General features: G+C 50.4%; 1 protein-coding gene and 1 long non-coding RNA gene across 7 annotated transcripts in view; one reads left to right on the forward strand and one right to left on the reverse strand.

The window, feature by feature from the left end:
• The window catches only part of LOC111155500 (FERM domain containing 4A), a 307,805-nt gene extending 294,082 nt beyond the window's left edge, over positions 1–13,723 (forward strand). For 2 of the 4 annotated variants that reach the window (XM_022515665.1, XM_022515664.1), the window contains exon 23: positions 211–280. In XM_022515665.1, the coding sequence (XP_022371373.1) occupies positions 211–280 (70 nt within the window). Of the gene's footprint in view, positions 1–210; positions 281–13,244 lie in introns of those variants that run through there. The other 2 variants (XM_022515666.1, XM_022515667.1) reach the window with 1 other exon arrangement.
• LOC111155502 lies at positions 1,704–13,774 on the reverse strand. Of its 3 annotated transcripts, none has more exons than XR_002641146.1 (5): positions 13,720–13,774; positions 12,648–12,709; positions 10,664–10,781; positions 6,894–7,207; positions 1,704–3,231 (listed from the first exon to the last, which is right to left on the reverse strand). It is a non-coding gene; the product is annotated as an uncharacterized LOC111155502 (long non-coding RNA). The 3 variants fall into 3 exon arrangements; XR_002641144.1 differs by having other exon boundaries at positions 1,704–3,247; XR_002641145.1 differs by having other exon boundaries at positions 1,704–3,247; positions 12,620–12,709.
• Between the last annotated feature and the right edge of the window lie 485 nt (positions 13,775–14,259).

Raw genomic sequence — 14,259 nt, forward strand, 5'->3', positions numbered from 1 at the left:
GCCAAAGCCTGCCTTCCTCACAGAACTGAGGTCTCTGACTCACTCCGGGGGCCTGAAAGCTCTGCATGCTGGGATTGTCTGTCACCAACACTGGGGTATGGAGTCAGCTGATCTCTCCAATGTATTAATAAGCTACTAATCATGTCTGTGTCGGTTCCTCTCTTTAACATGACCTCTCTTCTCTTCCTTCTTCTGCTTTCCTTTGTTCAGAGAAGCAACAGAAAACTCACCCATTATGGATGGGTCTGAGTCTCCAACTCACCAAAGCACTGATGAATAGAGGTACCGTAAGGGAATGTTTGGTTCTCCTAGCCCTCCCCCCTTTGCTGCTCATGAGTTTGTGGTCTCAGATGTGCTGCATGTGTCCCCCCTGCCCATATCGTAATTTCCAGAAGGAAACTTGTGAATGGTATGGAAGCTGTTATTGTTATGTCTTATTTCTGGAAACCCGTGGAGCTCTGTGTATATGTCTGTTTTTATAGCAGATGTTAGATAGTCCCCATGCTACTTCCCAGAAAAGACCTCGGAGTATGTTCTGGCCCTTTCCAGACTCTGTGTACGTATTGGTTTAGTGACTATGGTTTAGTCCATGGAGAGAAGAGCTTCTTGCAGTTGACATTTCAAAGCACTTAAAGCAGACCCGAGTTGACCGAGGCACCTGAAGACCACCCCTGATTTCGTCCAGCATTCCTGAGGGACAGATGCAGACTCTGCCAAATGCCCTGCTTTCCAGAATGTGGTCCGCCATCATTACGCGGGGGCTTGGTGGACAGCTGGACTCCTGGGCATACTGAAATTGAATCTGCATTTTATTATTATTTTTTAAGATTTTACCCATTTATTTGACAGACCGAGATCACAAGTAGGCAGAAAGGCAGGCAGAGAGAGAGAGGAGGAGGCAGGCTCCCTGCTGAGCAGAGAGCCCAATGGGGGGCTCGATCCTAGGACCCTAGGATCATGACCTTAGCCGAAGGCAGAGGCTTTCACCCACTGAGCCACCCCTGCGCCCTGAATCTGCATTTTAATGAGCTCCCTGGGTGAACCAAATGCACATTGAAATTCGCGAAGCCCTGCTGTAGTGGGCAGAAAACCAGTACCTCCTGGTCAGGTTCTGCTTCCCAGGGCCCAGATTCCAACTGGTAGATAAGACACTGAGATTTAACTAGCATTTCAAGGGTTGACTAAAAAAGATAAGGATAGTGGATAAAAAGTTATAAGCTTTTTTTTCAGCCAAAAATAGAACCCTGTGTCCCAGGAACCATGCTTGAGACCAGGAGTTCTAACAGGAGCCATGCGAGGAGAGGGAGGAAGAGCAGGACGTAGGTATTAACTACTCCGAGACTTCAGAGCATTCCAGGGGGAGCAGGAGGACTCGGGCTTACGGCGATAGCTCTTGAATCTGGCTTCCACGACGTGGGGTGGGTTTGGGGGGGGGGGCGGCGGCATTCCACAGGCAAAAACACAGATGCAGCAAGAGGCAGGGGTGTCTGATGACCAGCAAAGAGCCTCATCTTCTTGTAGAGAGTGAGTGTTGTAGAGACTTCTCCCTAAAAAGTAGGGCAGGATGAGATCCTGAACAAATTAGGAGAGACACGTGGAACAGTTTTTATTGAAAGGCTCCTGAGTTGGCAGATGGGAGATTAGGAAAACAGGGGCTTAGCCTTTGAGAGGAAGATGGTGCTCAAAAAAACAAACCGAGGAAATCGGAGAGACAGTATAGGCTTTATTCAGTAATTCATGACTCGGGCAGCATCTCTAGCAGACAGAAAGGAGCTGTTCCAGATGAGACTTCTCTAGGCAGAAGGGAGCAGGAACACGGATTTATACGAGGCAAAAAATCGACTGGTTCTTGCAAGGTCATTTTTGATTGGGTTATGACTCTGGGAGAACTGATACTAAAGTTGAGGTCTCAGTTTGGTGATGTGGGTCTTAGCATCGGTGACTCCATTTGGGGCTCGTTTTCTTATTTTTAACAATTCCTTCCTTTTAATCAGACTCCTAGCCTCACCAAGAGATGTGATCAAAACTTAAGGCATTAGGGTTACTTGTAGCTAACGCTCAGTTCTCACAGGTTTTGCTGAATCTGTGCGGTACTCACAGGTCAGTAGATCAGGTTCATTATTTACACTGGTCATTCTCTTCGTTCCTTTTCTGAAGTTCTGTCCGTAGAGAGATCCTTTGCTGGGTGGTGAATGGCTGCAACCATGTAGTTAAAGCTTTTGAGAGCAAAGCGTGCGTGAGTGGGACGACTGTGGTTATCAGAGCAGAGGAACAACTGATCAGGAAGACCCCACCGACGGAGTCCCTTTTGTAAGCCACTGCCGTGTGCGGGGGTGTTGGGTAACTGAGTCTTCACTTCCCGGGAAGCATCGATCCGAGTTCAGCAAGTGGCACTGTTTGGCCACAGCAGCACCTCAGCTGAGAGACACTCCAGGGCTATGCGTAGGAACAGCTCGGGCAGAGAGCCTAGGAATTCGTGAGGCAGGTCTTGTTCTAGAAGCCAATTCTGCGACATCTGCGAGAGTGAGGGAGAAGTCCCAAAGTGCAGGCTTGCTCGTGCTTACTCCTGTCCAGGAGGCGGACGATCTGCCAAGGGAAGCAAACTTGGATTCGTGAATGGTTCTTGGTCATTTCTATTTGAGTCTGTGGCTTGGGACTCAGAGGAGGACAGCCACGGAGGCCAGTACAACTCGAGGTCTGTGGTTTTATTTGGTTATTACCCTTGCCTGGTGTCCCTTTCTTTGGACAGAGCCTGGACGCCAAGTTCTCTGGGCCTGGGGTTCGTAACCAGGGCCTGTGACCTGGTGGAGAGAGGGGCTGCGTTGGGCCCAGGGTAACTGAGGCGCGGGCAGTCAGGCAGAAGTCTGTGACGGGCAGATTACCTCTCCCGTGGCAGTGGCCTGAGACGGGTGCACAATGGCATTATCTCTGCAGGCCAGGGCCAGGAGAAAGGTGGACAAAAGGATCACGCAGACCTTCATGGAGTAAGAATTAGGGGAAGAATGGTCAGAGAGGGAAGGAGAAATTTGCCACACCTTGGGAGGAAGCCCTCAACCTCGACTTGGTACCCCTCTAACTTGTCAGTTTGAGTCTGGCGTCTCCAGCTTCTGCAGTGGACCAGACGGGAGATGGAGCCTTCTTCGGTCACAAAATACGCACTAGGGTTCAGCACCCTGTAATCGAGCAGCGGTGTCAGGAGTTCTTGGTAGGATTCCTTCCTGATTCTCAGTTCTGCAAAATCAAATGGCTGTAAATGACAAAACACTTTAAAATGCTCAGATCTAATTGGAGTTCATTATAATGAAATTGATAAGGAAATTTGATTATTTCTGTGATGTACAACATTTAAAGATAATAACTGAAATTGTGAATAACATTATACCCAGGACATATCAGATTTCTAGAAACTTCATACATTTTCAAGAATAACATGGTCTATAAAAATAACCTAAGAAGGTTTTCATTACTTACATGACAAAGCTTCCCATGTAATTTAACGTAGCAAATAAACCTAATTAGTGAAGCATCTTTTATAAGGGGAGAAACAAATCCTTTGAGATTTTCCAGGGACACTCTAGAGAAAACCAGATAGAACATTCACATCTCTAGTTCCTTCAAGACGGAATTTTGGTATCCTGAGGCCAGAATTTTACAGTAATTATAAAGTTTTTGAGATGATGGCGGGAGGAGGGGGGTGGGTGTGGAGATTTGGGGATTGCTAAAAATGCTAAGTGGGCTCTGAATTGCTTCCATTTAAATGGCCGTACTTCTGTTCTTGTAAAGACTTGAGTCGTAAGAAGTCAGGGAAGCGGACTCTGATCAGGATTCCCACCCTTTGCCAGCTTCTGCCACTTTTCCCAGGCCCTCACCTGCAGGGTCTCAAGCAAGTGAGGCATAAAGTGGAGCATATAGCCCTAGGATCTATCAGAATTGAGCAAGGCTCTCCATTCATTTCCATTTTAGTTTCCCGTTGGCTGTTTAATGGACTAACTGGTCACAGGTTATCAGAAAACCCCTCAGAGTCCCGTCAACTATGAGGAGGGCTCATACGGAGGCCCACCTTTGGGGCCAGTAACAGGGCAGACTTTTGTTGACAGTCATGTGGTCTCTTCAGAGGGGAAACACACTTCAGAGGATGAGCGGATCATGAGTGCTCGGAGGGGAGAGAGGATAAAGGAAAAGTCACGTCAATGTTACGGTCTTGGTTTTGGGTACCTCTTGTGTCTTTCACATTTCATTATCCTTTTGCAATGACTTTTTTTTTTTTTTAATTTTATTTATTTATTTGACAGAGATCACAAGTAGGCAGAGAGAGGGGGGAAGCAGGCTTCTTGCTGAGCAGAGAGCCCGACGTGGGGCTCGATCCCAGGACCCTGGATCATGACCCGAGCCAAAGGCAGAGGCCTTAACCCTCTGAGCCACCCAGGCGCCCCTGCAATGACTTTCTTAATGAAGCTATTCTGGTACTGTGAAACCTTTTGGAGGCTTCCGCATGCCCATGAAGATGGGTAACCCATTCTGATGAGTTTGGCAAACCTTGCTCTCAGGTTGACTTACGTGGATTATCTAACTGGAATGTTCCCAGTGATGGCGAACTACCTCAATAAGGAGGTCAACTGAGGCAGGCTCCAGCGGCCAGAAATGGGGTTCCTGTGGGAGTGGCAGAAGAAGTGCACTTTGAGAAATGCAGGCTGTAGCAAGCTACAGGTGAGCATTGAGGGCTTGGGGCAGGCTGGATTTGCAAAGTGTGCAAAGAGGGAAAAGTCTAGCCAGAGTCTAAACAAATTCATCAGCTGCAGGACAGGAAGAGATCCTTGGCATAGTTCTCTGGTTAAGCAGTCTCAGTCTTCTGTAAGTAAGTTAAGTATTTACGGAAAATCAATTTCTGAGTTCTTAAGTTCCATTCTTCTGAGGGGACATGCGTGAGATTGTTCATTTCATAGCCTCTGGTTTCATTTTAGATTGAAATCCTTTCACATTCCCCACTGTTGCTCAAGATCTTTTGCAGAAACCATCACTGATAACCATGTTGTTTAGGCATTGTTTGCCCTTTTATTCCTTCCATAATCAAAGATGTTAGATGGAGCACAAGCCCCTTGGAGGGAAGACCATCTTCACATGTCATGTGCTACAGAGGAGGGAACTGGAAAGGGGATCTCAGTGGCCCCATCTGAACAAGTAGCAAGGCCAAAAACCAAACCATGCGTATTTGCAGGGGACAGGGAAGTTCAGAAAGAGACTAAACCGAATTGGCTTTGGGAGACTGGTTGGTGTCCTCTGATTTCTGGGAAGAGCGAGAATTTGTGTAAGGATAGGTTAATCTTCCTTTATGAGCCTGCACTGATTGTCTCCATTTTGTCCTTGACATAAGTGACTCCATTTTAGTTTGGTTCTACATTTCCCCTTCAGTATCGAGTGAGGGGCAGCAATCACGCAATACACCGCTGAGTGTCTTTTGCAGGGACTTCACCTTTTGATGATCCGTGTTGTTTCTTCGCTCATGCTCGTATCTTTATTCTTTACCATGCCTTCCTTCAGGGTGAGAACAGCTTCGGGAATAGTAGCAAGCAAAAGGCCACACCTGAGCAACTTATATTGGGTCAAAGTGGACGGTCAAGGCAAGGAGACTTTGTCAAGGGTGTAGATGTCAGACACTGCTTGCCCAAGGCTTTGAAATGCGTCAGGCTCGTTATTTTCACAAAGGCCAGACTGGGTAACTCAGTACTTTAAAGAATCATAAAACAAAATGACAAGTAGGATAGAAAGACCCAGTTGTAGTATAGATTTAAACCAGAAGCCTGGTCTTTTTGGGAACCAGCTGAATAAAAATTCCAAGATGAGTCAAACTGGACTTGTAACCAGTGGCTTGTTCTCAGACGATGTAACTGAACCTTGACTTCCCTGGAAGTGTTAAGCCAAGTCTGCATCCTGACTAACTGTGGCACAGCCAGCCTGTACTGCCAGGAGGTAATCGAGAGCTAGCCCGCCGTCAAAGACCATTTTAGGCAGAGAATCTAGGGAGTCTTGCTGGGCAGTGATAGCCTTAGCACCTGAGCTGTCAGTGGTTCGATGGGTTAAAGCAAAGTCTGGGGCCCTAGCCTATTTGCGCGCCCCTAATCATCGAGGTAGAGATCAGCCAAAGGAAGCGACTCCTGAATTATGAATGCTTCCTGGTCTCCTCTAACCTGATAATGTAAATCCAGGGGAGCTGACCAATAAGATGTCCCAGTTTGGCTGCGGACCGTTGGGGTACAGTGAGAGAGAACTGCTTATATGCCAGTCTGGGTGCCCAGAGGCCCCGGGAGAAGGATCAGCGCCCCGCCCCGGACAAAGACCAGTGCTGTCGGGCTGAAGCGGCCCTGCTCAGGTGGTCAGCGCCACGTCTGCTCGGTCCAGCCAGGGGTTGGTTAGGTTTCTGGCACATTCAGGAAGTCAGTCTCCTAGTCTGAAGTAAAGAGTTGTTCTAAATTCCTTGCCAAAGCAGATGCTTCTGGTGAAAATTCTTTGTGATCAGGGGCAAATCTGATTTGGAAAATCATAAGAGCCTGGTGATGCCAGTGGACTTATCTAGGGCACACGGGTATCTGTACCTCGTTGGTCAAGGACGGGTATCACTGGAGAACGGTAACAAGACGACACTGGGAAAGCCTGGCTGCGAAGTCTAACTGTAGAAGCTGACATTGAAGGGAATTCGGATGTGGTTTATGAAGGAGAACTGGATGCGGGAAAGCCCAGGGGTGCCCAAAACCATGGACAGATCAGAGTTTGCGAAGGCAGATTCAGCAGTCTGAGAGGTTGTCTCCCTGGGCAGTTGCCCGTAAGGGGGAACGTACAGTCTTTCCAAGTCTTTCCAAGGAGTAACAGAAGAGAGCAGATAGAAAAACAACACTTACGTGGAGGAGTCTGCTTCATTTTTGCCTGTCACGATTTTCAGAGGGAAGGAGGAGAGTTCGAGGCCTGGTCCGACATCTGGGCTAGCCCTCTGCTGCTGGTGGCTGGAGAGCTTGCGGCTGTTCCTTTCAGGTCCCCTGACTCCTGGACGTTGGGGCAGATGCCTCCAGGGTTAGCTGGGCAGGAACTGGTCAGCAGTACCAGAAAGGTCCTTTCACAATAGGACAGAGGGAGTCCTTGACTTGACTTGACTCGTCTCTTCCAGTACGAGTACTCTCCGGCATGTGGCTCATGAGGGTCGGGTGGTATTCTTGTTCTGGAAAGAGAGAGGAAGTGGCAATATCCTAACAGGTCTGGTTGGGCAATCTGAGGGTCAGAGTACCAGGAAGAAGGCAAATGTGTACACCCGCCAGTTACTGCTCTGTAAGGAACAAGCTTTTCTAAACGTAAGGACTGGAGCTTCAGAAAGTCCAATGACCGCATCTTGGTCCAGAGAAATTCCAGAGTTGCACAGAAGTTTCCTAATGGGGTTTCAAGGATGCCTTTAGTCCTTTCTACTAGTCCCGGAGATTAAGGAGGGCAGGGCAGGGCAGCCTCTGAGGCACAGGAAGGGCTGTGCGTGCTCTGGGATCGGCAGGCCAGGGATGTGGCCTCTGAGGTCAGTGTGCAAACCTGTGGCAGCGGCCCAGGTCCAGATGGTGTTCTCAAGTAATCTTGTTGCTACAAAACTGGCAGTGGTTTGTTGACAAGGAAAGCTTCTTTTTAAGCCAATTAATTAAAAAGCTTTTACAAATTAATTTTGGCATTATCACCCAGAGGTAGAAAAAACGTCACCCAACTACAACATAGATCCACAGACATAGAGATCTTACAGCTTTCGTTTTAAAGCGTAGCCAGGAGACCAGTATGAGAACACAAAACTGACTAGTTTACAGAAGAACAGCTGGAACTAAATCATGTTTTTGAAAGTTGGGATGAATTCAGGTCACCTGCTCAGACGGCTAAAGCATCTGGGGAGAAGACATTTAAGACTGCCAGTCGCCTAATTCCAAATAGCCTCCCCGTTTTTCTCCTTCTGGTAAGAATGACCTCCCTGAAGTTTGCACGGGAAAGAGATGGCCTATGAGACAAGTTCTGCAAGTAGAACATTCCCACCATTCCTGGGAGAAGGCCTTCACATCAAGCCTCTTGAGACGAACTGGGAAGGGTTGGGGATGGGTCAAAACGACAGGTGGGATCTGACTTGCTCCGAGAGTTATACTTGTTCTGGTGAAGATGTGATTTGTCCTCAGACAGGAACCCTTGTTTTTAATTCCTCAAGAAATTGGGTTGCGACCTGAGAGACATCACAGGCAGACCCACCCATCCCACTCCACCTTCAGTTAGAATGGAAATCACAAGATTCCTGTGTTCCAGATTTAGAGCTTAGTCTCTGGCTTGTTCTAGTAAATCCTTCCATAGATGGCGGCAAAAATGTTTTTCTTTCCCTCTGAGGACATGGGGAGAAAGCCGCCCATGAGGTTGCTGTCAGGCTCTGATGAGGACAGGCTGCTTCCAATCTGGCCAACTTCTGACCAGAGAGCTTCCTAAAAATCCTTTCAACTCTGTCAGGTTTGAGCCCAAACAGTAACTATTCCTGGCTAGGACTGAACACCACCATGGACACAGAAGGCATCCTCAGAGAGGGTACAGAGAATACCACTCGCCCAGGAGCCAGAGCCACTCCCAGAGATGACCAAAACAGGCCGAGAGACTTCCTGAGGACTGGCGATAAGCATATGGAGTTCAACCCACATTTCTGCCTGGCCATATATTGGGGGGTGGGGGGGCAATGTGATGGCTGCCAAGCCCAGCTCTCAGGACCCAGGAGACAGGAGGGCAACAGCTGTCCCCGGGAAAGAGAGGTTCAGTAACCCGTCAGTTTGGAGTTGGAAAGGAAGGAACTCAAAATTTTACCTTCCTCTCCCGAGTGGGCTACAGAGATTTGGGAGAGAGGACTCTGGTAAGGATTCTTGCCTGCCGCAGGCTTCTGCTAGTTTTTCCAGGATTCCCATCTGTGGGCTCCAGAGCAAGTGGGGTTTGAAGTACAGAGTGTATATCTCATGCACTACTGGAACCTGACAGGGGTGCCCCAGGTTTAGTTTCTGCTGGGCTCTTTCAGGAGTCACTGGTAGCAGTTACAAGAGAATCCCTCGAGGGCCCCGTGTGGGGACCCTCCTTTGACAGCCGTGTTACAGGCTCACGTAGTCTCTTGCGGGCTGGAAGACCATTTGGATAAAGGAGTAATACCACGAGCGCTTCGGTGTAGAGGAGGGTAACGGGGAGTAGCAGGAGTCCCAGCAGGCGGACAGTCTTTTGTTTTAGGTACCACCTCTGTCTTGAACTTTTCATTACCCTTTTGCAATGAATCAGAATTAGTGAAGCAGTGCCAAATTTTGAAGCCTTCCGGAGGCTTCTGCGTACCAACTAAAACATGGATCCCATTCTGTTTGGGAACCCTTACATTCACGTGCACGTCTTAAATGAACGAACTTACCTCACTGGAACAATCTTCATAGGGATCTCTGGGATTCTAGGTTGTCTTCAGTACTGCTGGTCTGTGTGCATGAGATACCATAACTATTTTTAGCATGAAAACCCTGGGGTTTGGTGGGGGCACCCATAGAGCCTTGAGATGACTGGGATCCCATTTTGGGGAGTTTTTCCAAGAGGTCTGACCTAAGACCAGGTGTCCCTGATCGCACGGGATTGTCTGGTGGGTGACAGGTGACCCGGTGTGAAGCCTACGTGTCCGTAAGCACCTTATCCTTACACAGGAGTCTTACACTTTGCAGAAGGTGGTCTCACAGAAAAGTGGCAAGTGTTCTAGCAATGTCCACAGTCCCAATTCACTGGCTTGAGAACAGGGAGAGATCCTGGGCAGGTGTTGGCTGCTCAGGAGAGAAGTGTCTGTCTTCTATTGATCAGGCAGTTACAGGACATCAGTCTCTCGGCATTTACGATCTGTCCTTTTGAGGGCATGTGCCTGAGCAGCTCCATTTCACATTCTGTGGTCTTGCTCTGGACTGAAATTGCTTCCCGACGGCCACGATGATGCTAGCATGTTTTACCAGACGGCACCCAAGCAGCTGCGCCAGCAGGTGGCACATGCCATTCTCTGGAACCATTCTCTGGAGGACAAGAGCTCTCAGCTGAGCCTTTGGTCTCTCAGAGACCAGTGAACACCCAAGAGGGACATGCCGCTGGTTGGGGTTCTTGGGGCCTTTCACAGTGTACCTTGTCATGGAAGTTTTCTTGAGGTCGACCTGGTGGCCGTCTAACCCATTCCGTAACCCACTTGCCCCAGCACTGGGGGGGCAAGCGCCCTAATGGCTTCTTAGTGCTTGGCCTGCGCCCACCCATTTTGCAGCTTTGGCTTCTGAGGTTCTCATGAACATGTTATTCCTTCACCTCACGGGCACGTTAACAGACCCGCAGTAACCACAGAGATGATGCCGAGGACTGGCCAAAAGGAGGCATCAGGTGCGCACAGCCAGCAGCCCACAACATGTGGGCCCTGGAGACTAACCGAGTACTAGGGACTGAGGTTCCAGGTGCAACCATCAGCCAGCTCAAGCCAAGCCACCACGCCCTGGCCTGGGACTGCAGGTGAAGTGAGGGCCGAGGACTCAGAGCCACCTGTCAGGCCAGACAATGGTCACTTAGACCCAGAAGCCACTTCCATGGGGAGCTTAACACAAGAAAGCAGAGCTCGGAACTGAGAGGAACTTACCCACGGCCTCACAAACGGTGACAGAGACACCTCGGGGCTCACAGTCTCCACTGCCTGTGTTTCTTGCTGTCCCCGAAGCCGTGTGAGGTCTCCTTAGGATCCCAGCACTGTCACCAAACTGTTAGAAAACAAAATTCAACTAAGTAAAGTTTCAGGATCTTACTGGCTTTTAAACAAGTTGCAATCCCCGTTGTTGAGGAACTAAGGACAGGTGTCCCCATCTTACAAATTCAGTGTTTACAGGAATAGTCCCGTGCTCTGGAAGCAATTCAAAGCCCTTCCACTAAGGGTTTTTGTTGTTCTTGTTGTTGTTACAAATTCCAAAAATCCTTCTTGGAGGAGCTTGCCTTCTCTCTGAGACATAAATGCTCCAGCTGGTCTCCTCCAGGACCTGTCATATAGGCCGTTTCTTTGAAGTGCGAACTTCAGGGCGGTCATTCTTACCAGAATGAAAAAAGAGGGGCAAGTCTATTTGGAACTTAGGTGAGTGAAAATCCTAAGTGTCTTCTCCACAGGTGCTTCAGCCGTCTGAGCAGGTAGCCTTCATTTATTCCAACTCCCAGAAACAATTTGGATCCAACTGTTGTTTTAGAAATGGATGGGTTTTCCAGTATCGTGGCTGTCTCGTGGTTTAGAGCACAAGAGGAGCCAGAACCGGCTAGTTCTCATTCATCTCTGCCTCCACTTCCTGCCCCTGCTAACTACAGTGTGAGGAGGAAACACGTCCCCCTGGGCTGAAGGCTGCTTGGCCTTGCTGGGCCTCTCTGAAGCAGTCCGAGACCGCGGGTAGAGGATTCTAACTGGCCCACCTGGGTCACTGGTTCACCTGGGGGAAGGGGAAGGGCAGCATCAGGACCATAAGGAGTTAGGGAGGGACCAGCCCCCAAAGTACAGCATAGGTCCCCCCAGTGGATCCAACCGCTTCCTGCCAGAAAAACTTTCTCAGTCCTCAGGCATATGGCAAATGGCACTTCTGCCAGGGTGGAGAGGGAGCTTCCAGGGCCCTGCACCGCTCACAGGTGCCTGTGGCCAGCACCAGGAGGAAGGGCCCGTATGTCACTTTGCTTCTGAAAGTGGCCTTCATCCCACTGGGTCAGGAGTCCTAACCCAGGGCTCTCAGTAAAGGCCCCTGGATGCCACCGATGCCTTGGGTTTTCCAACTTTTATGGGTTTTTTTAAAAAGCCAGATGAGAAACATCTACAAAACCACAATGCCTTCATCCCTTCGTTCCTAGCAAGGTCGGCCAGTCAGAGAGAGAGAGATGGTCCCAACAGCTGCTCTCGCTCACCGACTGGCTCGTGGGGCTGGGGGGAAGGTGCTCGCTCACCTCGCTGCAGGGCGTGGGGTTCGGGGTTGCTTTCCTGCCACCCCAAGCCCTAGCGCCAAGGGCGAGGAGAACCAGGTCTCCTCTGACACATACGCAGAAGCCCTGTGGTGTTCCCAAAGCAGCAGCTCTACCCCGAAACAGCATATGCTCTGGGGCCTAGACACTCCTACTGCCCCAGAATCACAGACCAATGTCACTCACAGGACATGTTGCTTCATTACCTGGAGGCTCTAGGCCTCTAGTTTCATCGCTGTGGGACTCGCTACAAATCGACACTCAGAGGATAGTAGGAGCCATGCTAGGAACAAAGGCAACAGCACCTGAGGGGCGCCAGGCCCGACATGCAGTGCGTGAACAGAGCCCAGAGTTGAGCTGGCCAGCAGTAGGGCTGTGGCCAGCTGGGCAGGGGAGAGGAGGGCAGGCCTTCATCTACCCAGGCCGCAGAGGCTGCCCCAAGCCCTTAGCCTGCCTCCAGACACCAATCGGGGGAATGCCACCCCCTCTCCTGGGTCCGTGGAGGTGAAGTCTGACCTCTACTCTTGACCCGAAAGAGCCAGCTTGGGATCAGAAAGGGGCGGTTTCCTAGTCCTGAATACTGGCCTCGGCGTGTCTGTAGTTACCTCCTCACCTCTCCCAGCCTCCACGGTGATGCGTACCTCGAGGACTTGAAAAAGTCTCTTTTTTCATTCTAGTGTCCAATACATTTTCCATACAGTTTCTGTAATCAGAAAACAGTGGATGTAATTTAAAATAAATAGTGCGGATTCAGAAATTTTTTAAACTCCTTTCAAAATATCATCTCCGTTTCACTTGACACTCTGAACGTGCTTCTAGGACCACATACAAATGCAGGGAAAGCTGGTGGTGCCTGAGGTCCCCTGGAGGGCGACCCAAGCAGCTGCTCTCTGAAAGAGGACTCTAGGCATCCCGGAGGTCTGCACGCTCCTGAGGTGCAGGCGCAGAGGGCAGGGCCCGGACCAGAGGGTTTCCTAGAGTTCTCAAGCCCCTGTCTCCCTCTCCCCCTCCACGGGTGTCCCTGGTGCAGGGCTCCTGAACGTGGATTTCTTTTTTCTTGCCTGTGAGCAGCTTCCCCCTGCTGGGCCGACTCAGGCCGACCTCCCCACGACCCAGGGAAACCCCCGGCAGTAGCAGACCCCCCCTCCCCCGTGAAGGCGCACGGACTTGTGCTCGAGGGCCGAGGAAGGCCGCTCTCGTCCACTAACCTGCTCCTCTCCTCCTCGCCTTCCCTGCAGGAGCTGCACCGACCGCTGTTTCCTGGATTCCTCCCTCTATCCAGAACTAGCCGATGTCCAGTGGTACGGGCAGGAGAAAGCCAAGCCCGGGACCCTCGTGTGAGCCAGCCGGCCGCAATCTGACCGCCTCAACGCCATTCAGAGATCACCTCACTGCCTCTCATTTGCCTTACCCAGACGCACTGTCACCCTGCACCAGCTTCGGCCCTCAGCACTTTTTTTTCCTCCCGTCTCCGCATCCCCTTCACCCTTAAAACCCTGACTGAGGAGACATTCTGGAAGGTTCCGGTCCCACTGTGTGTCACCTGGCGCTCTCACCCACAGAGAGCCAGGCACCAATCCTCAATGGCACCTTGGTGGCTTCCCCCCACCCCGGGGCCATGACAGCCCCCAGGCCAGAAACCATCAGGGAAGGTAGCAGACATCCAATTCCTGTGGACAAGTGGCAGGAGAACAGGAAAGGGGACTTACGTACAGGGTGATCCTGAAGGACTGTTCCGCTGTGGTCAGCCTGCCACCCGCAGGCCCACCAGGTGCTCGGTGAGGAGGACACCTCGAATGCGCGGGGACTGCTCAGTTGACACTTGAAATGTTCCCTGGGGGAGTCGCTGTTGGGGGAGGGGAAGGAGAATGAACAGGAAGCTTCATGTGTCAGAGATGCACCCAAGGATCACAATCAGTTCTATGCTGCCAAAGATTAAAAAAAAAAAAATTAAAAATAAAAAAATATGAGGGGCCAAGAGGAAGACATTCTTTCTGCAGTGAAATCTTTTAAATTCTCAACTGCTACTACTCATCACAAGTGAAAAGTCAACCATTTGTAAATTGTTTCCCTCTCTTTATCCCTTGCCCTTAATGTCCCACCTTCTCTCTCAGGCCAGAGCCTGGAGAACTCAGCCGGTATGATGATCAAGTCAAGGGAGCCGGAGCGGTGCTGCGGCCTTGGGTCCCCAGGGGTGTGCCCACGGAGGCCAGGCCCGCAGGCGGGGAGCAGGGTGCGCCGCCAGCCCGGGCT

Source organism: Enhydra lutris, unplaced genomic scaffold (assembly GCF_002288905.1).
Source record: "Enhydra lutris kenyoni isolate GAN:26980312 unplaced genomic scaffold, ASM228890v2 scaffoldscaffold42, whole genome shotgun sequence".
Classification (NCBI taxonomy): Eukaryota; Metazoa; Chordata; class Mammalia; order Carnivora; family Mustelidae; genus Enhydra; species Enhydra lutris.